The sequence below is a fragment of the Porites lutea genome, chromosome 9 (assembly GCF_958299795.1).
Source record: "Porites lutea chromosome 9, jaPorLute2.1, whole genome shotgun sequence".
NCBI lineage: Eukaryota > Metazoa > Cnidaria > Anthozoa > Scleractinia > Poritidae > Porites > Porites lutea.
In genome coordinates, this window is record NC_133209.1 from 9,674,543 (window position 1) to 9,701,834 (window position 27,292).

Below are 27,292 nucleotides of genomic sequence, written 5' to 3' on the forward strand. Positions count from 1 at the left end.
AATTAGCTCCACCGACTTCCTGGGTGTAATATGATAAACAACTATTTAAAAACAATGAATCATTCGGCAAAAGTGGAATTTTTTTCAAAAACGAAGAAGTGGAAATGGGAACCAGATATTGGGAACGAGCAGTCAGCGGTAACACAATAGACCTTAGTATATATTTGCCTGTAAAAATTATTTCTGAAAGCTGACATTTTCCAGTAGATGCTGCTAAAACGGGAAACGTGAAACTATAAGAATTCAATGGTAATTTCGACAATTATTTCTAAATGGCAGCTATAAAGAATGAGAAACGTTTAGTCTCTCTGATCTGAGTGAAAGAGAAGCGTTGACCCTTTCAAGCGTTGACCCTTTTCCTGAAACGTGATCGTCCTTGTAAAGTGTTTAGAAAGTTTCCGAAGCCACTTCACAAATGTTTCCTCCGCCTAATATGGTAGCCGAAAATCGAGTTAAGTTTTACCTAAAGGGGACCCCATTAAAACGTCGCGTCTCGGCAAAAGCTATTAATAGTATCCTATTTACATCGATCTTACCCGCACTCCAATTGAGGCATGGAAGTCTGGCGGCCACTTTCAGATAAAATGTAGAACAATTAGTGTATGAAATAGGGCGGGAAGGCTACCAGCAGGGAGGTGGAGTGTACATAAGCTAACGATGAAAAGGATATTAGACGCCAAACAGGAAGTACTTTAAACTTCTATCGAAATCGTCATAAATGTATTTGTGCGATCCCTCTTATACTCGCTTGGGTAAGACCGCTGTAAATAGTTTGACGACGTCATCACTTGGGGCGCCATAATTTCTCATTTGATTTCACCATGTATATCAATTCGATTAGTTATTTAATGGCCCATATCAACAGGTTTGGTAAAGAAAAATTACAAAGTAACTATATACTGTACCGAACGTTAACCACACGCTGAGCCTGTGTTTAAATGGTTCTTCGGCCTCGGCACGATGCAAGAAAGCCATCCATCCCACAATGCGTAAAGTGGTCATCAAAAATGCAAATTGTTTTATACCGATAGGCTGTATTTTATCTTCACATGACCATTTATCAAACAATCATTAGTGCTTAATACTCATAAAGGATTAACTTTTGTCAGATTTTCCTTAATCTGCCTGATTATTCAGTGGTAAAGAACATCATTTAAGGTGGCTGAACACAGTTTTGCGGAGCGGTAACTCGCTTGACGGCGCGTGTTTTAAATTAGGCAAACAAACATGGCGGCGAAAAAGCAATGGTACATAAAAGACGATATCTCGATCAAAATCTACTTATTAAAATTTTGTGATATGTGGCAGAATTTTTACTTATGTAGTATTTTAAATAATGAGAACTTTAAAAATGGAAATTGAACAGATGAATTTCGTGACACATTTCATAAATACAGTACAATTCTATTATTGATTATCTAAAAAACCAGCTGCTAGAATTTGGTCAAATTAGTTTCAAATGGTAATGATTAATTATGGTAAGTTGTGTGCAAGTTTATGGAAAAATCTTATGAGCAAATTTGGTGTAAACTGAGCAAAAGCAAAATTTTAAGGTTGTATTCAGTTGTTCATGTTGCAATGGAAACTACGAAAACGTCGAATTTTACCTGTCAATCAAAAGTTTTCATCAGTATATTTTTCACTTGCCAAGTTTCAGCTTGTGAGCTGCAACCATTTTCTTGCCATGATTTGACAAACTGCCAAAACTGTGTTCAGCCACCTAAAGCTGAAACTATTCTCTTAGCCTTCTAGTTTTTTATCGTCTGAAATTATTAGTCTTTTCACTTAAGGCGAGACACAGCATTCTATCGCGAAATTGCGTTAATTTCAGCCGTTCTTTATAAAAAAAATGAGACCACCAAGGCTTTCCTTTTTTTAGATAGCAATACTGTCCGGAATTCGCTCAGGTAACAGATTTATATAAGGCAACTCCAAGGATTCGTTTCGAGCCTTGATCGCATCAGATATTTCCTGAAGAGAAGCCTGGAAGCGACAAATTGCTTCCTCTGCTTTATCGCCTGTTAAAAGACTGTACGTGGCATCACCAAGGAAACGCTAAAAGAAAAAAAAAAAGAATATTGAAAAAAAAATCAACTTTTTTTGCGATGGTGTCATTTTTTTGCTGCATGGATTTGCAATCGTTAGTCGGTGTAAAAAATTTTTATTGTTAATAAAGTTACAATTAATCTGGCCAAATACACGGACAAAGAACTAAAATTATGCAGCGCAGAGCAGATTTAAAAGGAGGGATGGATAGGTTTACGATAGGTTTATTTCAATACACGGCGTTTTTTGTCTTTGTTTCTCTTTTGTTTAAAAGCAAGTGTCATAAGTTGGAAATTACTTTCTGATGAGCCATCTCATGGAAATCCAGTTGACACATATGCTCACCTCGTCCTCGGCAAATTTAGTTGTCACATACAAGAAAGCAATTTGATGGGCAGCCTGAGACTTGTTTGGAAGCGTCTCCATGATGGACTTCAGAGAAGCTTCGTTTTTCTTGGTTGGAGGAGGGCGACGCATCAGATGAGGAGTGTTGGGGATAAAACCTGCAACATCCATGAGTCCAAAGTTCACTGCGGCATGCTGGCATGAGCACGTGAATGCTATGCAGGTAAGTACGTGAATGAGCTGGTCGACGGTTGCAAGGCTCTTTGGAAGCTCGTGATCATTTCCACCTTCCCCAACAGGAAAGCCATTTTCCTGTAAATCTCTCAACCAGGCTTGCAGCTCCGTGTCTTTGGCAACTTCGCCATCTGACCCGTAGTACGTGGAGATCACTTCTTTCATGAATGTTGATACCGCTTTCCAGAGGCGAAGAGCATCATCTCTGTTGATAAGAAATAATACTTGCTTGTTGTTAGGCACATGAATGCTCCACATTTTGATGGAGACGATATTAGTACAGTGTAATATTGAGTTCGCCAAAAAGACAACCTGAAGGCACTTGTGTTCTGTGACATGTGCAGAATACTTCATGTGCAGAAAGTGCGCGCGTAAGGTATTTACGCAGTTTATTTATAGTTTTGTTTTGCAAGCTCTCTACAACTTTTTCTTTAAAAACTTTCGTAAGATAAAAACGCTCCGGTTTCACTAGTGCAAATTGTCTGGTGGAACGACTGTGATCGCGAAAAAGCAACTCGGAGCGAAACGAACTTTCGAGCGAACTTCGTTTACGATTCTGATTGGACTTACTACTTTTCTCCCCTCTGCCCACAGAGAATATCAAGTGTGTTAATAAGGCCGCAGTAATGAGAAAACTGTCAAAGTCCAGGATACCGTCCAGAACGGCCGTCGCGTTTTCTTGCCGACAAATAAAACCTTGCGAGAAAAATTTCTTCAAAAAAAGTTGTGAATTCTTTTGAGTATTTGAAACCATTCTGTTAAAAAAAGCCTATTAAATTTAGTTTTAAGCAAGGTACCGAGCATTTTAAGAAAAATCTCTTTCTCAGCATAAAAAAAACCGTCGAATCTGGCTATTTGATGCAAAATCCGGTGAAAAAATCGGCAAAAGACGATTTATAGGTTTTTGGATTAACACATTCGCCCCCGAGCCGCCCGTAACCGCCCGTGTGGATCCACGTTCTTTCTGCTGCTTGTGACGACAAGCAGGGCAAAGGCCCTCAAATGGAAACGTGAAATTTGAGCTTGATTTAAAAGGATTTTAAAGTTGTATGAATGAATTGGACTAACAGAAAAAGGGTCACTTATTCGCTTTGACTAAGCAGTTCTTGAGATTGGACCATAACATCAAAGGATTCTTCCTTACTTGGCAGTAATTCTTGATGTTCGGTTGTACCATTTGCGAGAATCCACCGGGGCGTTTCCGAAGATTTAACAGGGAGTTATATTTTTCGCGATGAAAAGAAATTTTCCCATTGACGACTAACTTATCCCCTACGGCGGCTGCTGTGTGGCTTGGCGTTAACCTGTTTTACCTTCTTCATTACAGAGACAGGGACTTTTTTCCAGCTTCTTTGCATGTGCTTCGGTAGGTCTTCACCCATTGAAATATACGAGTTTTTCAGCCTCTAGCAAACCCTCCGAACGTGATCTCTGTGAGCACGACGTAAAGCGAGCGAAGAGCGGTCGGGCTCTGCTTCTGTTTGGCTTGTCAAGACGGGGTGCGCCGCAAAGCTTCACATTCGAGACTTCTCCCACTGGTAGGCTTAAATTTTAAAGTTGAGACGTCGCGTACCAGCTAGAATCAATCTTCGCCTCTGAGCTCGTTGACACCCAACAGGTTAAGTGGACCACTCGTTTACGCAGTTCGCGACGCGTTCTACAAGGTCATAATGTTCACTTTTGGTGGACTCAAGGGAATCTCTGGTCTTGTCCACTGTCTTTTTGACTTCACGGAGTTTTTTCTTTAAGGCTTGTATTTGGACTTCATCTATTCTAGCTTCCAGGTTAAGAATTCGTTCTTCGCGGCTTTTAGTATTATCTTCAATAGCTGTAAGCCTTCGTATGAGACCCTGGTATTCCTTTATTGTTATGTAGGCGCCACCTTCTTGGGCTGCTTCGATGGATTCAGTGTCGGTGCACGAGTTGCTTATCCCCGGCCGCTCTTTATCTAAATCTTTGTTTTAGGGTATTTCTGAAATTAGGGTATTTCTGAGCTGTATTTACCTGTAAAAATACTTGGGCAATTTCGTAGCATCTTCCACGCCATTCTTGGAAATCACTTCTGGTAGTGAAAGCATGCTAAACTTGAATTTCTTGTAGCTCTTCTTCAAAAGCTGTAGCATGCCTGGCCTGGTAACAAAGTCATGTCTGACGAAATTGTTAATGGCCATCACAGATCGAAGATGAGGGAAGAGAATTTTAAAGACAGGATGAACTGAGGGAAAATGGCGCCAAGCGGCCACGGCAAACGGTTCCATGACGAAATGAGTCTTGAGTATATGAGCGTTGACCTTTAGGAAAAATAAAAAAATATATAAAAATAATATGCAAATTATAATTTTTTTCTTGCGTATACGTGGCAATTCTGGAATTATAAAAGCCATAACATTCTAATCCAAGATGGCGTCCATTTGTGATAATAATCTTGGTAACAACGCAAACGCCGTAAGATTTTTTTGGTAGCTGCTTAATAAAATAACTGATTCGGCCATCCCTTTTCCCGGCCCAGAAAGTAAAGACGCCATTCGTGAAAATGATAATAAACCAAAATAACTTTTTCTGTTTTTTACAATTTTTAATATAGCATCCGAACTAAATATGTGCAAACTAGGTCTGAATTCCAAAAAAAGGCCAATTGTTATTAGCATAAGATCTTCTCATTAAAAAAAATTGTATTTTCCTCTGTGTCTAGGCTGTTGTAATAGAGGTTAAGTTGAGTTGAAGGTTTGGTTAGAGTGGAAGTCACTTATCTTATCCAGCCAGTTTACAAACACACCACTGAAATAACGTAACAGGGTTAAAAACCACAACTGGAAGGAGGCAACCATTTGTCTATTTACAAGCGTGGTCAGGGATTTGAACTCGAGACAACCGAGAAAAAATTCATTAAGTAGCCAGAAACTGGGACTGTCAGATTGCGATTCTGACGCGCTGACCACTCGGTGATTTAAACAGGAAACGCTTAGACATTTCCCAAACTAAATAGCTGTAACATTGGGACCTCGATTATTTTAGAAAGCTGCTTACCTGTTGCATTCTTAAGTCAGCGTATCGAAGCCACATCTTCGCCAACAGCCAATCATATTGTGAATCGCCATGGGTCCATATTGGGTTGGTATCACTGGGTTGCTGAAACAACTGTATGGCAATAGGCACCAGGTCTCCAGAGCTGTTAACGTAGAAGAGCCCTAGGGGATGAGCGGTGTAGCTTGTCTCCCCTTCTTCCCAGGATTCGGTTACGTCTTCCAGCTCTTTGTAGTCCACAATGTATACGTGGCCCTCCTAGTATCGGAAGATGGCATAGTATTGAGAAATTTCTCTAATAATTGTGGTCACGAAAAGGTTTTTTAAACCCCACTTTTCTTAATAGTACATACCGAGAAAAAGTAACTTTTTTTTATTCAGTAGCCTGGGTAAGAACCCTGCCAAGTTATATATATAATTATGAGGCGAATAAAGCGGAATGACTCGTAACTTTTCTTCACGAGTAACTGCCCAAATCAAAAAAAGAACTGTTTCTTATTGAAAAATTAGTGTTCTCCTCACGGGGTGTTCCAATTTTGTACCTTCATTTCCTGCTCCAATGTGAGCCCACGTTCCAGTGCACTTTTCACTAACGCATCTGTAACTGGAAAATTACTTGGCAATTTCTCGCAGCGCTCGAGAGCGTTCGGGCTGCAACCGTTCAAGAACATCGATCCGTAGACACTGTCCGCCATCCAACGGTCACCTTCCACAACTTTTGGCACTCCTACGTAGGGCCTGCTGAGGATCTTTTGAAAGTCATCGAAATTATCCCAGGTCTCGAGGAGAGTAGCTAGGTTAGAAAGACCAAAATCTATCACCGCCTTCTTTTTATCGTCAGCAATTGAGCTTTTGGCCTCGTGTGAGAATTGTGAATCTCTTGGGATATCAGAGTGCTTGGTGGCTTGCAGATGTCCAGGAAGGTCTTCGAAGCCTGGAAAGGTTCCCCATTTGTAACTTTCCTGGCGTTGCTGCAGTTCAATGTTTCGTTGAGTTTTGAGACATTCTTGTTGATCTTCGAAAGAAAGAATAGCTAAAGAGTTTAAAAGAGAGTTCATGTTAATGGTCTTAATGACACAAATATAAAAGAGCCAGTTACTTTGAATGGCCTTGAGGGTCGGCGTTAGAGAGGTTTTTTTTTTTTGTTTGTTTTCTTAGTGTTAAGCCATAACGCTTTTTTCTATTAAAAAAGTCATTTAAAAAACCTATACTCCGAAATATATTTGGTGACCAGTTTTACCCATTATTTGAGTTTATCACTGCCTATTTCTCTTTTATTTTAATGGCTGTTTCTTTTGAGTTTACTGTCCTTTGGGTCATGTTGGGTATCAGCTACCCACAGTCACCTTCCCAAAGGGTTTAGGCATAACCCAGTTTCCATATGGCATAGCAGCTAAGCGCGATGCCACTCCGTCTTATTTTGGCATCAAAACCATAGCCAGGTCAATTCCCAAGCGTTATGTAGTGATTGCCAGAAATTTGCAAATGGAGCAAAGGGCTAATAACGCATTGTTCTAGTTGCGCATCACCTTATACAGCTTTCCTATATTATGCTAAAATCAACGATTTCTTTATACTCGCCTTTTCCTTCAAATACAACTAAATCCGACAATACCCAGCGATAGCAAGGAAACTCGAAGGGGTCTTCCTGAGTAGAACTTATGACTGAGATCCTGTTTACAAACCAATCAGGATTCTTGTACCACCAGCCACCGCCATCATTGTGAAGATGGACCATGAGTACCTCGCCTACATCCATGGCCTCCATCGAGTACTCATCAACATCTCCTCTTTCAAAGTCATTGCCCCAGTTGTCTAACTTAATCATATCTGTCTTCCCTCCGGTTCCTACATGTCGAAAATTTTTATAAAAACAATTGTTCTCAAATGACTATAGAAACAAGACAACTTCTTATAACCTGCTTTAAATTTAAAGCTCTCCTTTAGCCAAAAGATATAAATAAGTTAAAAATTCCCAGCGGCTTAGTTGGCAAAGTGTAAAATTTATCTAGAACCTCTGGATTACATGGCCATCGAAATGTTGCATTCAGGCTTTACCCGGTCAAACGTTTTTTGCAAATATTTTCTTGGAGACTGGTTCTGTTCGAACTACTCCCCCAAAATAAATAGACAACATATTATACATGCTTTTCCATGGCCATCAGGGTTCACGTGTAGCAAGGAACACACAAAATAATGTTTGGCCCAAATAAAGTTAAACAGTTATCCTACCTGTCAGGGAGATGGATATAGTGGCATCTGTTCCCGCCCCTGAGTGGCTTCCAGTTTCAACCCTGATTAGATAAGAGGCCACGTTATCTGGGATGACTTTATTTGATCTCATGGAGCGCAGCTTCTGAGACCAAGCGTACACCGCATTTCGAATATGAAGAACAACACTGGGATCGTCAACAGACTGGGCCGGTAATAAATCAATGGAAGGCGGAAGGTTGCACAATGTGAATTTCAGACGCTCTATTGCCTTTGGAGACAACAGTGACGTCATTTTGATGTCAGCCAGATCCAGCCACGGATGTGTACTTTCATCCCATTCCCTCCCAATCTGAAGTATAAGATGCGAGTCTTCGGGCTTAGCTTCGTGGAGTTGAAGTTGAAGCTTGTACTCAAGAGTACCCTTACCGATGCGCTCTTTATACTCTCGCTTGAGATAGTCTGGAGGTAGGGTCTCATTTGGAAACCTTTGGTTGAAGTCCCTGTTTTTGAAAAAAAAGTTAAAGTATACGCCTGCTTTCGCACAATTCTAAAGTAGCCTTGGTTCGTATACTGGTTTTCGGGTGCACATCACAGTGGAGTAATGCCATGTTTAGTTGAACTGAAGAATCAGGCGGGACAGACAAGGTGGGCTATTATCACCTCTGTGAGACCTAATAGTTTTAAAAGATAATGCTTGCCCCAGGAAAAAAAATATCTGCAAAATGTTAATTGGCGATAACTCCTTTAACCCGCGTTGGATAAGAGGTGGTGTGAGTAGCAAACAAGGCTGCTTTCTCTCGATTCGTTTATTTTCGCAAAACGTCCTCAGTGATGTGTATGGGATTCAGGATATCGTTCGGTTCCAGTTTGCTGCTGTCGCTGTTGCCTCCCCGAGTTCCAAATAAGGTAAATGGTCGATATTCGATGTGAAGTAAACCAGTAAAAAGGCTAAAAAGGGATTATCCGATCTTCAGAATTAAATGATACATCTTACAATCTGATTAAAGCTAGTGTGGTGATGTCCTTAACTTACCAAGGATGCCATTGGACTTCTTCAGACAATAAACCCGTCTCCGGTGATCCGTCGGCTGGAATCATTCGAAATCTCACGTAACGTTTAATGCCATCAAAGGCTTTGAAATTTAGTATGACCTCAGTATAATACCTCTGATCGTAAAACGAATCAGGTTTTAGGCGCAGACCACCGATGTTGGCAGCGAGGCTACAATCGGATAACAAAAACAAGTAGTGTTATTTCTTAATGCCTTTTGATGAGAATGTGAGAAGCTTAACAATATTAATCCAACTGAATGGCGGAATAGTAAACAATATAAAAATATAATTAAATATATGGGCTCTAAAAACGTTAGATGATTGAAGTTGTAGAGAGGAACACACAACTACAGTCTCCTCCTAAATACATTGAAAACACTTTTTTTGCATTTTAAGCGGCATAAGATTTGTATCTGTTGTGTCATCCTCAAGGGCAACTTTAACCTTTTCGAAATTAAAAAGGTTTTTATTGGATGATTTAACGTTTGACGAAAGTGAGAAATTTTCTGATTCCTCCGTTCCATCACATTTTAGAATCCCAAAAAATAGGTTTCCCTTTTCTACGAAAAAAAGCCTAACCTGTGGAGTGAAATATGAAAAATTAAACTTGATCGGGACTTAATAGAGGATTTTCAGTAATTTTCTTTAAACTGCAGTTTAGGTGGTACTTCATGTAAACCTCGCTTTTGCTTTACCTTTTTGTTGTTGTTAGTGTTTTTTGTTTGTTTGTTTGTCTGTTTTTTTTTTTTTGCACGAACTGCACGTGCAGCTTTACGAGGAGCTGATGCATTGTACGCACAAGTCGTGCAAAAAACAAAAGATATTACAAAAGTTTGTTTTAAATGAAGCACCACTCAAACGGGAATTTAAATATTATGCTGTTTTTCACTTTGGCCATTTACTTACTTGTCAGGGCTGAGCAGATGATACGATTTTAAATCTCCTGAAATTTTAGCTCTTACAGCGTCAAAGATCGCTTTAGAGCTCCACAGGGGAGTAGTCGGTCCAGTTCCCATGACAAGATCACATGGGCTTTCTTCATCCTCACTTCCGACAAACCTCAGCGCCGCACCGCAGAAATCGAGCATCACGTCATCAACTGACTGGATAGTGGAGTGACGGATGCAAACTGGGTACGAACGTCCTGGTGTAAAGAACTCACAAGCTGGAAACTTGGGATTGGAGACAATTGTGGCGATGCCCTCGCTTCCGACACCAACAGGATGAGTGCCCCTTTGTCCTTTGATCATGGCTTTTGCGCCAAACAGCAGCTTAAGTTTGTTTGTATCATAGGCGATTCTTGCTGCATCGAAAAGTCCAGGTGGTGGAAGAGGCTAAAATCAGGGCAAGCAGAAACCAAATTATTAGAGAAAAAAGATAACATTTTGTCCTCCACTGACCTTACCCTCAATTATCAAATAATTCAGGGACTCATGTCATACTCTTTTTCCGTATGCAGATCATTTGAAGCTTGAAAAGAATGTTTTTTTTTTTAAGATTGATTGGTGCCAGAAAAACACAAGTTTTCTGGCACCAATCAAAAGCCAGAACGGCGGCGAGCGTTTGGAACTGGTCTGGTAAGACATTGTCCCCAGGAGCTCTTCTCGCTCGCCGTTCTTTACTTTTCTTCGGGCCACATTTTTCCACCCGTTTAGACTTTCCCTCGTCCCCACTATCTGCCCCTGGGTCTCCGAGGATGTATGAATTCATTATTACCCTCATTAATTCCTATTTAACTTTTTCCTTTTTCAATTTTTAGGACAACTTTACCGCAATTAGGTGTATATATGCCAGGAAAATTTACAATTCACTATCCATTAAATAATTGCTTCTATTCCAAAATGAGGGGTGGGGGACCTACATGAACAAGGTCTTTTTTTGAATTTATTCTTTGTGGCGAACAAATATATGTAGGGCTGTCTCGATTGTGCTAGGCAATTTTTGGGCAGCTTTTGACTTTTGATGCAACTTTCTGAGGTTCTAGCAACCTCGAGCAATTTTTCGCTTTTCTGAGCAATTTTTAAACAAGTTTAGAGCAAATAGCAAGCTCGAAAGAATTAACGATTTCAGAATTTGAAAAATTAAATTTATGCGAATTTCTTCAGAGAGTTAAGAGAGGATAACCTTCTCTTGTAAATGATTAATTCAACTTATGAACACATAACAACGTTTCGCAGACCTTAAAAGGCAATTGTTGCCTTATGGATAATTAATTAGTACCCTTAAAATTTTCCCCATAACAGCAAGCATCTCTTTAAAGCTTACTTCAAGCTATTTTTCTGAGCCAATGTTAGTAATTATAGTTAAAAACAGAAAATAAAGCTTTAAATTGACTTTTATATCAAAATATGCGGAAATTTCGGTAGCAACATTAACTTTTTGATTTTTTTTTTTCGGCTTTACAGTAATCAATTACAACTTTCCAGGCCTTAATATATGGCTTTACATTCCTACTGAAATTACTCCACGGTTCTTTTGCCCTATGTAAGTGGAAATTTGCTTGCAGAATCCGAAATCCAGCAAATTTTGAACAAAGAATCCAGAACCCAGTACCTGGAAACCGGAATCCATGGCGTGGAATCCAGAATCCAAGACAGTCTTAGATTCCCTTCTAAATACTGTACCTTTTCAAACTCTTCAATCTTCTGTTTGAACAGCTCTTCTCCCATAATACCTTTGTAAACTTCATACCCTATGTTTCTCCCTGAGAAAGAGGCATATTTAGTCTTTAATACATGTATATAATGCAGCGTATGTGAAGCCTCAACAACCTGCCCCCATGCACATAATACTCCCTTTTGCAAAGTTTAGCAACCGAGTATTATGTGTTCGCCGTTATGTCCCGCACTTGCTTGGTCCCTGTACGGAGTTTTCCCAGTCTGTCTCGGTCAATTCACTTCGGTGACCACGTGACCCCAAACGCGTTAGCCGCGCGGAATAATGCGACCTAGGGACTAGGCAAGTCTTGCACAAGTTGCTTAGTATCAGTGTGCAATTTTCGCCAGTCAGATATTTACGGGTCACGAAATTTTCTGAGGTATATCCGTCCTAAAATCCTTCAAAAATCCATATATAAATTTATTTTTCCCAGTATCCAGTCTAGCAACCTTACCATCAATTTAATTTGCTAATTAGTTCTGTTTGGTGTTCGTCTGTATTTAACTATCTATGTTTATGTAATGTGTGTAAGAAGCAAATAAATAAAATTTTGAAAAAAGTATCTAATGGAACTAAGAGACGTTTTCTTAAGGCTTAAATGATCTGTGTCATGAAATTAATCAAACTTCAAACAGTAGTCAAGAGAGCTGCTACCAAGATGAGTCAAAACATAAATTAAAATAATCGCTCAAAGCATCAAACTGAAAGTATAAATAACACAGCAAAAACAAAAGAAGGCAAGGATGAACAAATGAAGACAAAAACGGATTGTAGTTGCTGTTTTTGGAACTAAAACTTGTCAGCCTAACAATTTTAAAGGGTTTGCTTAAGATCCGGAACCCGGAAAAAACCGGAATGAGCGATCGATAGATAGATAGATAGATAGATAGATAGATAGATAGATAGATGGATAGATAGACAGACAGACAGACAGACAGACAGACAGACCGATCGGTCGATCGATCGATCGATTGATAGATAGGCAGATATATAGATAGATAGATAGACAGACGGACAGACAGACAGACAGACAGACAGACAGAGAGATGGATGGATGGATGGATGGATGGATGGATGGATGGATGGATGGATGGATGGATGGATGGATGGATGGATGGATGGATGGATGGGTGGGTGGGTGGGTGGATGGATGGATGGATGGATGGATGGATGGATGGATGGATGGATGGATGGATGGATGGATGGATGGATAGATAGATAGATAGATAGATAGATAGATAGACAGACAGACAGATAGGTAGATAGATAACTAGATAGATAGTTTATTCACCTTAAAAACTTGCAGCCAAAGGGCTGAATTGCGAAAATGCAATAATTTGCAACTGTAATAATTTACTTAGCAATTAATGAATTCGGCTTTCGTAGGATATGAATAATTAAGCAGATCGAAGAGGGTGTTATCCACCGAGGCCGAAGATCGAAGTGGATAACACCCTCCGATATCTGCTTAATTATTCATATCCTACGAAAGTCGAATTCATTGATTGCTTTATTATTCATTCAGAATAATTCCTAGTTTAAAAACATAGCTAAAACATGCTTACCTGCATCGATGTTAAGCTCATCTTCGATAGTGTACGTTTAGGTTTGTCCAGCTCTGCAAATATTCTCCAAATAGCAGATGTCGCCCTCCGAGTTGTCTTCTTGCTGTTTTTGCCATGTTTTTAGCTACTATTTCGCCTAATTTCAGATGTAGTTCTTACTCTTGAAACGAGTGAAATGTCCTCCATTTTTTTTTTTTCACAACCAAAACAACTCAACCTTGTCCCCAGTTCTTCTCGGTTAACGGTGGCTTAACCTGTAGAAAACCTGTAGCGGGCTGCATTTTTGACGTCATTTCCTCGTTAAAGATAAAATTCTTCCAAATTTGGTCATCAGTAACTGGTTATGGTGAATTATGCGTATGCTTTTAAACAATCAGAATTGGGGAAAAATTTTGAATGAATAATAAAACTAATTAAAGAAAGATGATCTGGCATAATTTACAATTTTAAAACTGTTAGAAAATCACAAATTCAAAAGCATGCGTCATGTTCCTACATACAATAAGAAACAAAATTATTAATGTTAAAAAGTTATTAGCCCAACACTTTTTCAAAATTATTTTTGTAACGTTTGACATAATCTTTCAAGGAGTTGTTTGTTTGATAAGAAGCTGTGAGTTTGTCATTTAAATTCACAAGTAAATTCCTTACTGACGTTATGTTCGTTTGCGAACCGGGTGTAGACGCGATGTTGGGCAATATTAACCAAATGGATTAGACAGTAGTGACGCATCCCCTTTAACTTCCAATTAGTCATTAAAATTAGAGGGAGGTAAACTTAAACTAACTGAGTATACTTACAAGGCATCTTGAATCCGGACTGGTCAACGTGTCTGTAAAATCGACGTAGCCAGAAAATATGCAAATAAATCATTAATAGAAGAGTTCAAGTGTTATGAATATTAAGGGCCTGTTTACATGGAGGTGGGGGACCCCATTTAGGTGAGGTAACCCGCTTAGGTGGGGTAACCCGCCTGTCCATATAATCTCTCATTTTACTTGGATCACGTTTACACGATAGGTGGGGTAACCTGCCTAGCCGGGGTCGGATTCGGGATACATCAAATTCGAGCAAAATTCATTTTGGCGGTGGCTTTGCATCATTATTAAAGGTAGCAATAGAAAGCCACAGCACTGAAGGTTGCAGCAAGAGAAGCACGTGAGTGTAGAAGAGTATTAATCGCCAAAAAACGAGGTTTGCCAGCATTTTTCTTGTTTACGTGCTTAACGACCATTCAATAAGCTTGAAAATGTGCACCCCGGGAGTTATTTTTTTACTCCACCTAAGCGGGTTATCTTACCTACCTGGGGTCCCCCACTTCCATGTAAACAGGCCCTTAATTGAGATACCAATTGACCACTCCAGGAAATACCATAACATACCATAAGGCTGTTTGTTTGTCACCCCAAAATTTAGCATAAGCATTGTTTTCAGTTCCTCTTGGGGCCATTTTAATTCCCAAGAGAAACTGAAGACAATGCTTATGCAAAATTTTGGGGCGACGAACAAAGAGCATTATGGTATGTTATGATACTTTCTGGAGTGGTCAATTTTACTACCGTTGAATTGGTTTGAACAACAAAATCACCACCGTGATGTCTTTAGTAAGAACCGTTGCCTTGCAAACAGGAGAGGCGTAAAAAGGCACTTGATCGCTTTGGCCGGCAGAAAAAAGTGTCCATGGTAAATATTTCTGAGAAATGGTGAATAAATTATGGACACACCGGCTGAGCTTTCCTTCTGATCTTTTATATTGCTGTGGTAAGACAGACCTCCACGTCCATGGGATAAAATGATTACGCTTACCCAGGGATTACAGCTAGGCCACCTATCAAACCGGTGCGAAACATTTGAAAGCCCTTACATCTTTGCTCTCACTGGTAAAAATTACTATGGATCGATTTCCCTGTCTATCTGAAAAGAAAGATTCTTGGTCGCCCACAGTTGCGGTCCTAGTCTTTCTACGCCGCGAACAGAGTTTTAGCTGGTGTTCAATCACTAACTGAAGCACGCACAAGAACCCTCGCGTATTTTGCCTTGTCATGAATATCCGTATAGCTTTGACTTATATTATAGAGAGCTATTCTGTTTGTGACGTCCGTTTCCTGAGAAAGAAACAAAAGAGAAGCGGCCTTGTCTGGAATAGTGTTTGGTACCGTGGTAAGCTTATTTTTACTAGTCTAAATAACTGAGAGAGGAAATGTTAACGTTTATTTTGAACCAACGGCTACCTGGTCTGTTAAAAAATGTCCAAATGAAAATCCTTTACAAAATATACTCGTTTATAGGATCCAAAAGGCAAAGGGCAGACGTCATGTCACGTTCCAGTTTCTCAAATTTTATGCATCGCTAATATCACACTATTGTTTTCGGGTTACTGTGAGACACGTGACCAGCTGATTACCAGGGCCTTATCCCGCCCGTCCAATTTTCTAAGTGAAAAGCACTGGGAACAAGGTCGTTTCATAGACAAGCTGATTTTCAGTCATGTCGCGTAATAATATTAATTACAAGCAAGATAGGATTTCTCGAAGGCTTTTTATGTCCAGCGCTAAGCGTTAGTTAAACTTTATTTTATTTTTATCCATTTTTGCTCAATCGCCCCATGTAAGGAAATCCTGATTTCGGAATCCAGGAAATGTTTGCTTGTGGCATACGGAATCTGGGAAAATTGGGCTTGTGGAATCCGGAATCTGGAATCTGGAATCTGGAATCTGAAATAATGCCGGAATCCCACTTGCGATTTGCATTCGGAATCCAGAAGTTCCACTGACAAAGAATGGAATCCGGTACCTGGAATCCGAAATCCCTTAAAAGGGGCGAGACATTTTTTAGCGGGGCTTCAACGCGAGCGAAGTGCGCGTTGGACAGAGCCGCATACTCATGGAATATGGTCAACCTCTTTTCGTTTGGTTGTCACGTGATTGACCGAGCGTACGTACGTATGTACGTTCTACCCAGAATACAAGTATTTACGTACGTACGCGAAAACAGATTGTAAGGGTGGGGTAGGCGAGACTATCAAAAGGGAGCGAGGGGTGTCTCAGGCGTGTCTTGGTAAGTCTACATCCTGTATATTGGACATTAAAAAAATGGTTAATTGACAGCTGTCAAAACAGGATAGCCACTGACCAGTATCACATGACCATATCGCGGGCTCACGTATCAACTCATCGAGGTGACGTGATTTATTTGGAAGCTGTCCGCTGACCAGTTGTTTTACTAGATCGCAATCAATGTTCAATCTCATACTTTCTAGCTAGTTCGAGAGCACTGGAAAACTGATAATGATAACTGATAACATCCATTGGACATCAATGTTGTGATCAATTGACTGCTGTCAAAACAGTTATCCGCTGACCAGTATCACTTGACCGTATCGCGGGCTTAGGTGTCAACCCACTGAGGTCAAGTACTTTTTTGAAGTTATTTGCTGACGAGTTACTGCCCTAGGTCTGTATGATAAAAACAGTCCCCCATAGTACTGTTTCACCTCAGATATGATGTTCAAATGGTATAAAAAGTTGGTTTACACGCGCCCAGATTTGTTGGCAAGATTTTGTAAAGTAAACTTATCGAATGCAAAAAATTCGACCTGATTTTTTTCCAGGCCTAATTAATCTACGCTGATCAAGAGCCATTATGGCTCTTAAATGTGATCGAAGATGATTGCTACTTTGGGGGTGTACGTATGAGGCTATTTGGGCTGTTTGCAAATCATTTTTCTCTAAAATCACTTAGCCTTTCCCTCAAAAGTCAACTGAACTGTGGAATACAAGTTTATTGTTGGATTTAAATTATACATTTATTAATGGTAGCCTCGCTTTTAGCCCTGGCTAAATCTATATCTATTGTGGGAAGATTTCAGAGCATTGTCGTCATTATCATCAACACCATCTCATCAACACCGCCATCATCATCTTCAACAAAGTAATGTTATCACCTTAAGTGCCCAAAACCTCAATTATTTTTTACAGAGAGACACATACCTATCTTGTGGGTTATTGATGTACTGATCATGACTGCTCTTGCCAGGTTTAACAGTTTGATGGCGAATGGATGCACTCTTTGACTTGCGGTTACCCATAGCTGGTTCCAGTCTTTAAAGAGCACAGTCTGTTTTTTCTAGGAAAAGATAGAGGCTAAGGCAGCATCAACAGATAATAAACCATTTTACAGTTGTGGGCTTAGTACCCTAGCCTTCCAGTGAATGTGAGGCTCAGGTTGACCTTGTTTTGATGCAAACCTGCTTTGCTTTCTTATGGAAATTGTCCTTGAAAATACTAGTTAGCATGAGAACAACTTGATTTACATAATAAAGCAGGAAGGTTTATATCAAAACAAGGTCACCTCCAGCCTTGCTTACATCCATAACTGTAAAATGGCCTATTAACAGTAAAGTTGGCATTAGGCCATTTTATAGTTGTGGATGGAAGCGAGGCTGAGGCTGACCTTGTTTTAATACAAACCTCTATGTCAAAGTTATAGCCATTAATTCATTTTCCACAAGTAAATGCATTAGTCCCTGGCCTTAAACTACTTGAGTACCGTAAAATTCCGAAAATAAGCCCCTCCATGTATAAGCCCCTCCAAATATCAGCCCTCCAAACTCGTAACGCAAAAAACCCTCCGTTAAATTGCCCCTCCAAATATAAGCTCCCCCGGGGGCTTGTACTTGGAAATTGCCCGCAAATACAAAGTATAACAAAGCAAAAACGGTAAATTTCCTTCCAACTATAAGGCTTGCCCAATCGATTTTGAAACGCACATTTCCCTCCGTAGATAAGCCCCTCCGAATATAAGCCCCTCCAAAAATAAGCCCCTCAAAAAGGGCCTTTGAAAAATATAAGCCCCGGGGCTTATTTTCGGAATTTTACGGTATTTGATCAAAGTTGCAGGCTTTTTAGCGACTAGTTTCAATAAAAACATGCCTACGCCAGGCGCTTGGAAGTAATGGGCGCAAGAAAGAGCGGGGCGCGCGACGGAGACACGCGAGGGAAAAGGGGGCGCCTACCCAAAAGGCCCATGAAAATCATTTCTACTCGCTTTCTGAGGGTGTGGAAGATTCCTATTGGTTAAGCGGCTCCCGATGGGATAAGGGTTCTCCTTAGGAGAAACAACTGTGAATCAAAGAAAACACGAGATCGTTTGCACATGATGGAGTGCATAGACTGACAAGACAGTGAAGATCAGTCATTACACCACTAAATGGTGTAATCGAAGTTCAGATCTTGGAGGTCACTTCAATGGGACTGTGTGGCTGTAATCTAAAAGAAGAGTTAGATTGTTTAAAGACTTCAAACGATTTGACATCAAATACGCATAGAAGAAGCGGCGACAGACTAAAGATTTGTCGAATCGTTGAAATGAAGATCAGAGGAAAGATTATTTGTTCAAAGAGAACTGGCGGCTTGCATTGTTAATGAAACGCACACCATCAAGGCTTGAGGATTGATGAAATGAAACACTTTCCACTGAGGGGCATGAATATGAAAAACCTTTCGCTATTGTTATTATTTGCTTGAAGGCGACCTGACTTCTAATCATGCATCTCATTAAGATAGGATGATGTCATAGTTTATTTTCAGTTGGTAAGGAGCAAGTGATGTCAAAACACCCTGGGATGACGTCATCAAAAAATGTTGAGATCATAATCTATAAATAGGAAAGTGATATCATGTCCCTTCTTGGTCATGATGATGTGATATTTTTTTCAGGTATGATGATGCCATAGTTTATTTTAATTATGTGTGTCATATCCTTATGCGGGTATGATATCATTATTTATATTACTTTTAATTAGGATTTTATATATGGATCAGTAATCTGAAAAATGGGTATTGAACACTCTTTAAAAGTAATAGAGCTTGATCACCATCGTATGATGGCGAGGACATTTTGAGTCAGTTTGTGTTGTCTTTTTCTTAGTACTACTTTTTACCCGGATCAACAATTTCTAAGCTGAAAGAAATTACAGTCAAGGCAGGTCAAGCGTACCCACCAAGATTCTATCAATAAATTAATTATTTGACAAACGAATGCGTTAGTCGTTCGCGTGACTAGTGTCAAATTCAAATTGGCATTCCTGCATGCGTATAGCCTGCGTGGCAGGCGCTAAAAGGGAAAGGGAAAGGGGGAATTTGGGCGCGCGAGGGAGAAAGGAAAGGAACGCCTGCAAGGACGCCATTGTTTTCTCCATCTTTCCTGCTCAGATTCTGAGCGTAAAAATAGTAATTGGTCAGAATTAATTAAATGTCAATCTGCGACTTAAAACCTTTTTCCAATTGGTTGAAATCAACATCAAGCTATTTGAGTAACTAAACATATGTCGTTAGTGAAGCGTCATGAGATTTCTCTACGGGAATTCATCGTTAGAAGGCATCAATTTCAGCTAGAATCGTATGAACAAAAAGGTCTGTCAGCAGATGAGTTTTACTGACTGGTTCTGAAAAGTATCATTTCCCAACAGCTTGTCGGTTCTACTAGGCCAGAAGAAAGAAAGGATCAGAAAAATCATGCTGCCTGTGTGCTTGTTATCTGCTGTTTTACCCGCGTTATCAACGGCAAGACATCACAGGCCTCAGAGTTCCGGAAGTTAAAAAATGCGTAGCGCCTGGTTGCTATGTAGTGACGCAATCATCCAGTTGAGTATCTATCATCCTAGCACTTTTGCGGCCAACTACCGTAGCGCTCGTAAAGTACTTTAATCAAAATCGTGTTCAAACCCCTGTGGAGGAAGTCTGTTTATTTTTTTAAGTCAATAAATGCACTTATGACTTTCACGAGGTTCAATTTTGCATAAATTATCAAAAATTTTGTTAAGCGGGAAATTCGCGGGAAACGGACCCGGGGAAACGGAACTCTATAGCGGTGCAAGACGAATGTTTCGAGAGTCGAGGATGTGCTTACAATCCATTCACTATATTTTTGCCACGAAAGGAATAATTATTGGCATGATAGCTTGTGCAATGGTAATTTTATCAATACAGGTCGCGACCTTGTTCGCTCCAGAACGCTGCGACAACCTCGTTTGGCGCTCTTCTCACTACTTCCAAAACATGTTGCGATCAGTAAGTAGACTCAAGGACTTAGTTCTCAAGCCATTCGATTTCTACACCTTATTCTTTGTCTCAAGATTCTAGCAAAGTAAGGCCATCCCCATAAAATGTTTCGTTTCTTATCGCCCTCCCTCTCGTGAAGGTGGGTCGGTAAGTCTGGCAACGCGACCACATTATATTCTGCATGCAGGATGGCAGCACAATTCAACGTGTCTTTCAGGTCAGCCCTAATTTGTAATTTGTAAGAGTATCACAATTGCGATCTCCCTATTCTCGCTTAAGCTTTCTTTAATTAAACTTTCATAAAAACAAACAATGGGGACATTCTCTTGTATGACCAGTGACTCAATCGGCTGGAGGAAATATCTGCTTCCAAGTGGGTTAAATGCCTATATATACCTCTTGTTAGCCGAGTTTTCGGTCCGTACTGTACATTACGAACCAAGTTTTTTTCCATCGATTTATGGCCCAAGCGCGAAGCGCGCGGGCCATAAATCGATGGAAAAAAACGAGGATCCGTCATTTACAGTACGGACCGAAAAAACGAGGCTAATAAGATGTTTATTATATGGCTTCTTCCTGTTTGGGAGGCCGGAAACAAGTGCAGGACGCACGATTTGACAGTCATTTGACAGGCGTCAAAAAAGAAAGTTTGTATTGGCGCACGAAAACAATAGCACATAACAAAGGCTTTCCGAGGAAGTTCGCCATGTTGAAAAAGTTTATTCGGTCAAAACTAAGATAACCTGAGATCAGGCCCAATTTTAGCGGTTTTCATACATTCTCTCTAACGGCTACCGCTAAAATTGGGCCTGATACAAACTCTCTCACGTTTGTGCTCGTTACGGCCAGATTTTGGCCGAAACGCTGTTTGGCTATTGGAACAAAGCCACAAGATCTGATTGGCTGTCCGAAACGCCGGAAGTTGAAAGTGCTTATTCCTCGCGTGGTTGTTTTCGTGAATGGTCCGTCGTCGGCGGAGAGAAGTATCAATTTTGCCGTCTTTTTTATTGTTTTATGGTCTTATGGTAGGAAAATAATGCCTTAATATGTGCCATGGAAATTCAAAAAATTTATATGGTTGTTCATATCTTCTCAGGATTTGCTTTATTTACGGAACTAATGTGAGTGTATCGCGGAGTTGAATACCTCTGCAAGTTAAAACGTTGTTGACCGCTAACAAGGTGCCTTTTGATTTACCAACAAACGACTGCAAATCAAAATATTGTCCATCTTAAAACTGGTTTCATTTGAAAGTTTAGCCGGGAATGACTTCTCTGAACGGGGTACGCAAGCGGAGGCTCACTGGGAAAGAAACCTAAATCGCCAACTGTTAGACGGAAAATATCGCATCGCTCTTCAAGGAATTTTTGTAAGCATTATTCTAAAAGCTGGTGGCTTAAGGTAACAGACTGGTTATTTGCCTTTTGTAAAGAATAAACCAGGAAAACTGGTGTCCTCGCTCGTTTGCTGTTTGCTTTTGTTTTTAAAGATTTATGTACTGAAAATCGGGGAAAATCGCCGAGGAAAATATTAAGGTATCAGCCACCCTTCAGGACCGTCCGCGCGCGGATCGCTGTAGCGTTAGTTGTTTTTATAAAAACCCCTATAAACCATATATTTTTTAAGAGCTTAATAATTCCAGATTATGGATTTGAACTAACAAAAACGATTTACTTAAATGTGCTTCGAAATTGGAACGCTTTGTGTAAAAGTACACGTCTCTATAAATCATGTTCCACTCCCGCCGGAAATAAACGGAAGAAAACAATTAACACCGCATTCGCTTCTCAACACGTTCCACTAAGGGACGGACCATTAGAAAACTTATGGGGGGCGCGGGCGAAGTACAAAAAAAAAAATTCGCGCAAGGGAAAATTAAATGAAAAAAAAATTCTTGCAAGCCAATTAACCCTAAAAAATATTCATGCTATGGCCTAAAAAAAATTCATACAACGAATTTGATAACGAAAAAAAATTCCTGCGGCTCGAAAATTCCCCTCCCCCCCCCCCATAACTTTTCTAATGGTCCGTCCCTAAAAAACCGTGTCTCAGATTTTTGACAAGTGCGTTTATTTTTCTTTTATTAGCAAATGAAGTTGGGGAAGGCAATTAGTCAACACTCCCTGTGGAAAAAAAGCTCTAGCTTTAAAATGAAAAGGAGTATTAAAATTCACAGACACGGTTTTGTAGAAGAGATATATGGCATCACTCTGGCCAAATTTTAGCCAAATTGATTGAAAGGCTGCCGACTTGGAGTTCAAAACGTACCAGTCGATCGCAAAATTTGCGTTCGGAGATAAAATAGAACATAGGCACGTTAAACGTGCATGAGCTATTTTGAATGCGTCAGTGTAACTTTAATGCTTCGGTGTAACCTTACCAAGAGTGATGAATCTACCTCTTTCATCTAAATGTAGATTGGGTTCTGTGCGAAATTGCGTATTGCAGTACATAAATCAAAACGCGAAACGCTCAGCTGAGTCGATCCTAAAGCTATATATTCACTTTCCTCTGTCTTTCCCTGTTACATCTGGTGCAAGTTCAACAAATAAAGTGAAATAAATTTCTACTCACCAAACGTTGATTAAAAGGAAAACTCTAAGGTTTCCTCGGAGTTTCTTGAGCCAAAATGTGACTCACCGAATACTGAATAGTTACGAAATACCAGGATTTTTATCATGGTGGTAGATGGTTGCATCATCATAATTCACGAGGTGTTCACGTGCGATTCTACTCAGTGAAGCAGTCTTTAACTCCGACAACTTATTTCTTCATGTTTTAAAAGCTATTGCTTCTCAAAAGACAAGAGCCTTTTTTAAGGCATTGGCTACAAAACCAAATAGGTCTTCATACGTCCAAGTTACTATTTATCATTGGAAAAGCCAATCTGCATGAGATGTACAGTCACACAGCTGGCACGTGAAAGTGTTGGACTTTGCCCCCTTTCGTGGTTCGTACGTGAGGAAATTCGAGTTATCACACAGTAATCTAGTAAACAGAATTATAAAAATAACTCACGCACACAATTTGCGGGTGAAGATGTTGGTCTTTCGTCCTTTTACAATTCGTACGTTAAAAAAAGGCAAATTCTTTACTACAAAATTTTCTCAAACGATTTTAAGAAATCACCTCGGCTTCATTATAACATCTGCTATTAAATTATGTTTCATACAACGTCAAGGTTGATAACCTAACATTTATTAACATTTGTGAAACAGTCTTTAACTCCGACAACTTATTTCGTCATGTCTTAAAAGCTATTGCTTCTTAAAAGACAAAAGCCTTTTTTAAGGCATTGGTTACTAAACGAAACAGGTCTTCATACGTCCAAGTTACTATTATTATTGTGAAAAGCCAATCTGCATGAGATGTACAGTCGAACAGCGGGCACGTGAAAGTGTTGGACTTTGCCTCCTTTCGTGGTTCGTACGTGAGGAAATTCGAGTTATCACACAGTAATCTAGTAAACAGAATTATAAAAATAACTCATGCACACAATTTGCATGTGAAGATGTTGGTCTGTGGCCCTTTCACAATTCGTACGTAAAAAAGAGGCAAATTGTTTTACTACAAAATTTCTCAAACGATTTTAAGAAATCACCTCGGCTTTATTACAACATCTGCAATTAAATTATGTTTCATACAACGTCAAGGTTGATAGCCTAACATTTATTAACCTACAAGAAAATTATCAAACTGCCGAAATATATTTCTAGTTATATCATGTTACTCCACTCAATATAACATTATCTAATTATTGTGTCAACTAGCTTCTTCCAATTTTATTCCCTAACGCTACTGTTTCTACTTAAGTTACGCATCTTTACTAAATACAACGAAAAAGGTCGGTTGAACTTTGTAAGCGAGAGAATAATATTTTAAAAGCTTATTTACAGGATTAACAATACTCGATACAGCTTTCAAAAAAATAAGCTGCCTTTTAATCTTCTAAAACCACATTTTATAGGGCGCATACTTTCGAATTAAAGTCTATATCTAAATATCAATTATTACTTCACTGGAAGAGATTTGAAAATATATGATCTTTTATACTCTACCCAGTTGTAGCAGGTGAAACAGAACTCATACTGACGTGCGTTGTACCGATAGCCGAATTAGGTCAGAAATGCCTCGAAGCAGCATCCACACTTAAATATGAACTCTTAAACAGCTGCTTCACTGTTCACAGCGTTTGAATCATGAAGATATTTTATGTAATGCTTCCAAACACCTGTACCCGTAATAAAAGACGAAAAAATTGTGAAGGATCAAGATGGCGGTCTCAAAGTGCCCTTGTTCGACCTTTACCAATGCCATGTTTAAATAGATGCCAAGATCTCATTGGTTCCTAAGCATCAACTCATAGTACCTTCAACCTTATTGGCTCTTGCAACAAACATCCCAACATACAAAGCCACAAAGATACATACGCTCACACCACTGACATATGAGCTATTTTTTCAAAATAGCTCAAAAATACATTTTTGGCGGCATCCTACCTGGAATGAGATTATAACACCTAAATGTTTATTCTGATTGATATCAGAGAGGGATCAATTTTCTCTAACAATAGGACTTTGACAGGTAACATGTAACAGGAACAAACTTTCGCGGCAAGCAAGTGAACAGTTTAATTCTCCGTTGGAAAACTTCCACTCTTTTACACCACGAGAAGCACGGTTTAATTCTTTCTCGAGCAAAAGTTTTGCCTCTCCTTCGATCTTTTTTGTATGATCCGCCTAGGCATTTTTGTTGATCGGCGCCAGGCCAAGGAAACTAAAAAACTTTGAAGCCGCCGAATGTCCACCACCGATTGCTCGAAGGCCAAGAACTGAGGCCCGGTTTATTTCAAACGCTCTTCTCTTCTCGGAAGAATTAAAAACAGAATTTGTCTTGTGCGACGGACAGCTTTCATTCTCGCACTGGATTCTCCAGGTAGAACCAAGTCCATGCTTAGTCGCTACATTTTCCATGACTTGGACTCTTCCCTGGCAAAATCGACAAGATACAGACTCGTCCAGTTTCTCAAGCAACTTTTCGCTCGATACGATAGCTCGACCGCTTATTGTTTTCCACGTTCCATCAGCAGATGGGGTCGATGAGCTTAATTGGCTTTCTTTTTTCTGGTTCTTCAAGCTGGATTTTGGAGCAGCTTGCACTCTCATTAACTGCAGCATTTTCGCTTTTCTGAATATCCAACTCCTCGAGCCACCTCTCTTGCTGATAAAATGAGCCCTTATCGCTCTCTGCCAATTTTGCGGCCCATTCTTTGTCAAACTCGCTCTTCGATTTCTTTTTCGCTCTCGGTTTCGATTACGAAAACGGACACGACCTTTTCTTTTGATGTTCACGTGACACTGAAAGATTTCCCGATGAGGACATTTGAGTTCCTAAGTAAGTGTACTCTTGTACAACATCAATTATTTGACTATCTATGAGAAAGTGAAAATCAGCATTTTCCTCGCACGTTTCTGAAAAACTATAATTTTTGTTTTCTTGGGAATGATTTACATCATCCATGAAGTACAGAATGAAGATAGTTTATCGAGGCAATTTTGTAGTCCTGTTTTGGATCGTGATGAAATGATTAAATCGTCTGCATATAATAGAGAATTTAGTTTTGCACCGTTTGGCAAAACAAAAGGATCAGATAATGTATTTTCAAATGCGAAAGGTAGGTCGTTAATATAAAGATTAAAAAGCATTGGACTTAAGATACAGCCTTGCCGTACACCTCTCGCATAACGGAATGATCGCGTTTGTTTTTGGGCAATTTTAATTGAGCAGGAAGAGTTGTGATATAAGCTTTTAATTAAGTTATAAAAAGAACCACCAACATCAATTTGCAGCAGCTTATTCAAGAGCCCGTCATGCTAGACCGAGTCAAAAGCTTTTTTGAAATCTACAAAACAAGCGTAGATCTTTTCGTTGTGATTATGAATGTACTTATCTATAAATAAGTGCATCGCGGCCAGACTTAATTGACAGCTAGTCATTCACAGTTGCTTTATTTTTGTTATCTTTTTAACTAGTAGCCGGGATGAGGAAAACAATGGCTTCCTTGCAGGCCCTTCCCCTCCTCCCTCCTCCCTCGCGACCTTTTTTCTGCTGAGCAGAATTTTCACAGTCCTTAAGTTATCCATTTATCAAAAAGTAATTACAACAAGCCCCAGCATCAAAATATCAAAAATGATAGCCTTAGTGATCATTTTCGGCCACAATTTCCAGTCACATTCCTTACAAAACAAGCAGAGTTTCCCTTGGGTCCTAATAACAGCGTCGAATTCAGAAAAACTCACCTCTCAACCTTTGGCCACTTGATCTGTTTACAGTTAGTTCAATTCAACACTAATTATGCGCAATTGTTTGCATGGCCTCTGATCCACATTTGCATATGAACTCTACATGCGGACAAAGCTTTTGGGACAACCTTGCAGTTTTCGGCATAAAACCGGGGAAAATGCGTAGAATTGTTAAGCGACTTCTCTTCCCATAAAAAAATGCACATAAATGTTTATTTTTAACTTGTAATAAAACAATAGATGGTTTACGTTCTGAGAAATGATCAATTTAATCACGCCTTAAGTGATAAATGCTCATGTAATAAATAAAACCAATACCGTTTAGAAAGATGCCGTTTTAAAAACTGTATTGAAAAACGATTACAAAGACTTCGTTACAGACGATCTAAAATAAAGTGGGATATTCTAAAGTTGTAGTTTTCGGCATAAAACAGGGGGAAATGCGTAGAAATTGCTGAGCGACAGTCTCTTCCTATAAAAAATGCACTTAAATGTTTATTTTTTACCACGTCAAATTTACAAATGTCAGGTTTTCGGGAAAAGTCATCAAATTTTGCCGGTTTAACACCAACAAAATTCTACACGAAAATAGCTCCTGTTGGATGGTTGGAGGTCTCATAAAATTTTCTGCGACCTCCCTATTCATGTAAACATTTATTAAATTAGGGCGCAGAAATTTCTTAGACTACGAGTAGTCCCCCATTTTTCCTCGGGGATAGTCGAGCGAACAAAACGAGAGCGTACGTGAAAATCACCCCACGCGAGACAGGTGATGACAAAGCCCAAGCT

General features: G+C 39.6%; 2 protein-coding genes across 2 annotated transcripts in view; both read right to left on the reverse strand.

Moving 5' to 3' along the window:
- Nucleotides 1-27,292, reverse strand: part of LOC140947517 (allene oxide synthase-lipoxygenase protein-like) — a 114,394-nt gene that overhangs the window by 39,301 nt on the left and 47,801 nt on the right. The gene's annotated exons all lie outside the window — the stretch shown is intronic.
- On the reverse strand, nt 829-17,413 carry LOC140947521 (allene oxide synthase-lipoxygenase protein-like). The gene is made up of 12 exons (XM_073396652.1): nt 17,130-17,413; nt 13,941-13,972; nt 11,541-11,620; nt 9,823-10,250; nt 8,897-9,085; nt 7,882-8,363; nt 7,231-7,497; nt 6,192-6,682; nt 5,653-5,907; nt 4,630-4,916; nt 2,392-2,830; nt 829-2,055 (listed from the first exon to the last, which is right to left on the reverse strand). Exons 1-12 carry the CDS (start codon nt 17,225-17,227, stop codon nt 1,876-1,878), a joined length of 3,228 nt encoding a protein of 1,075 aa, XP_073252753.1. The 5' UTR covers nt 17,228-17,413; the 3' UTR covers nt 829-1,875.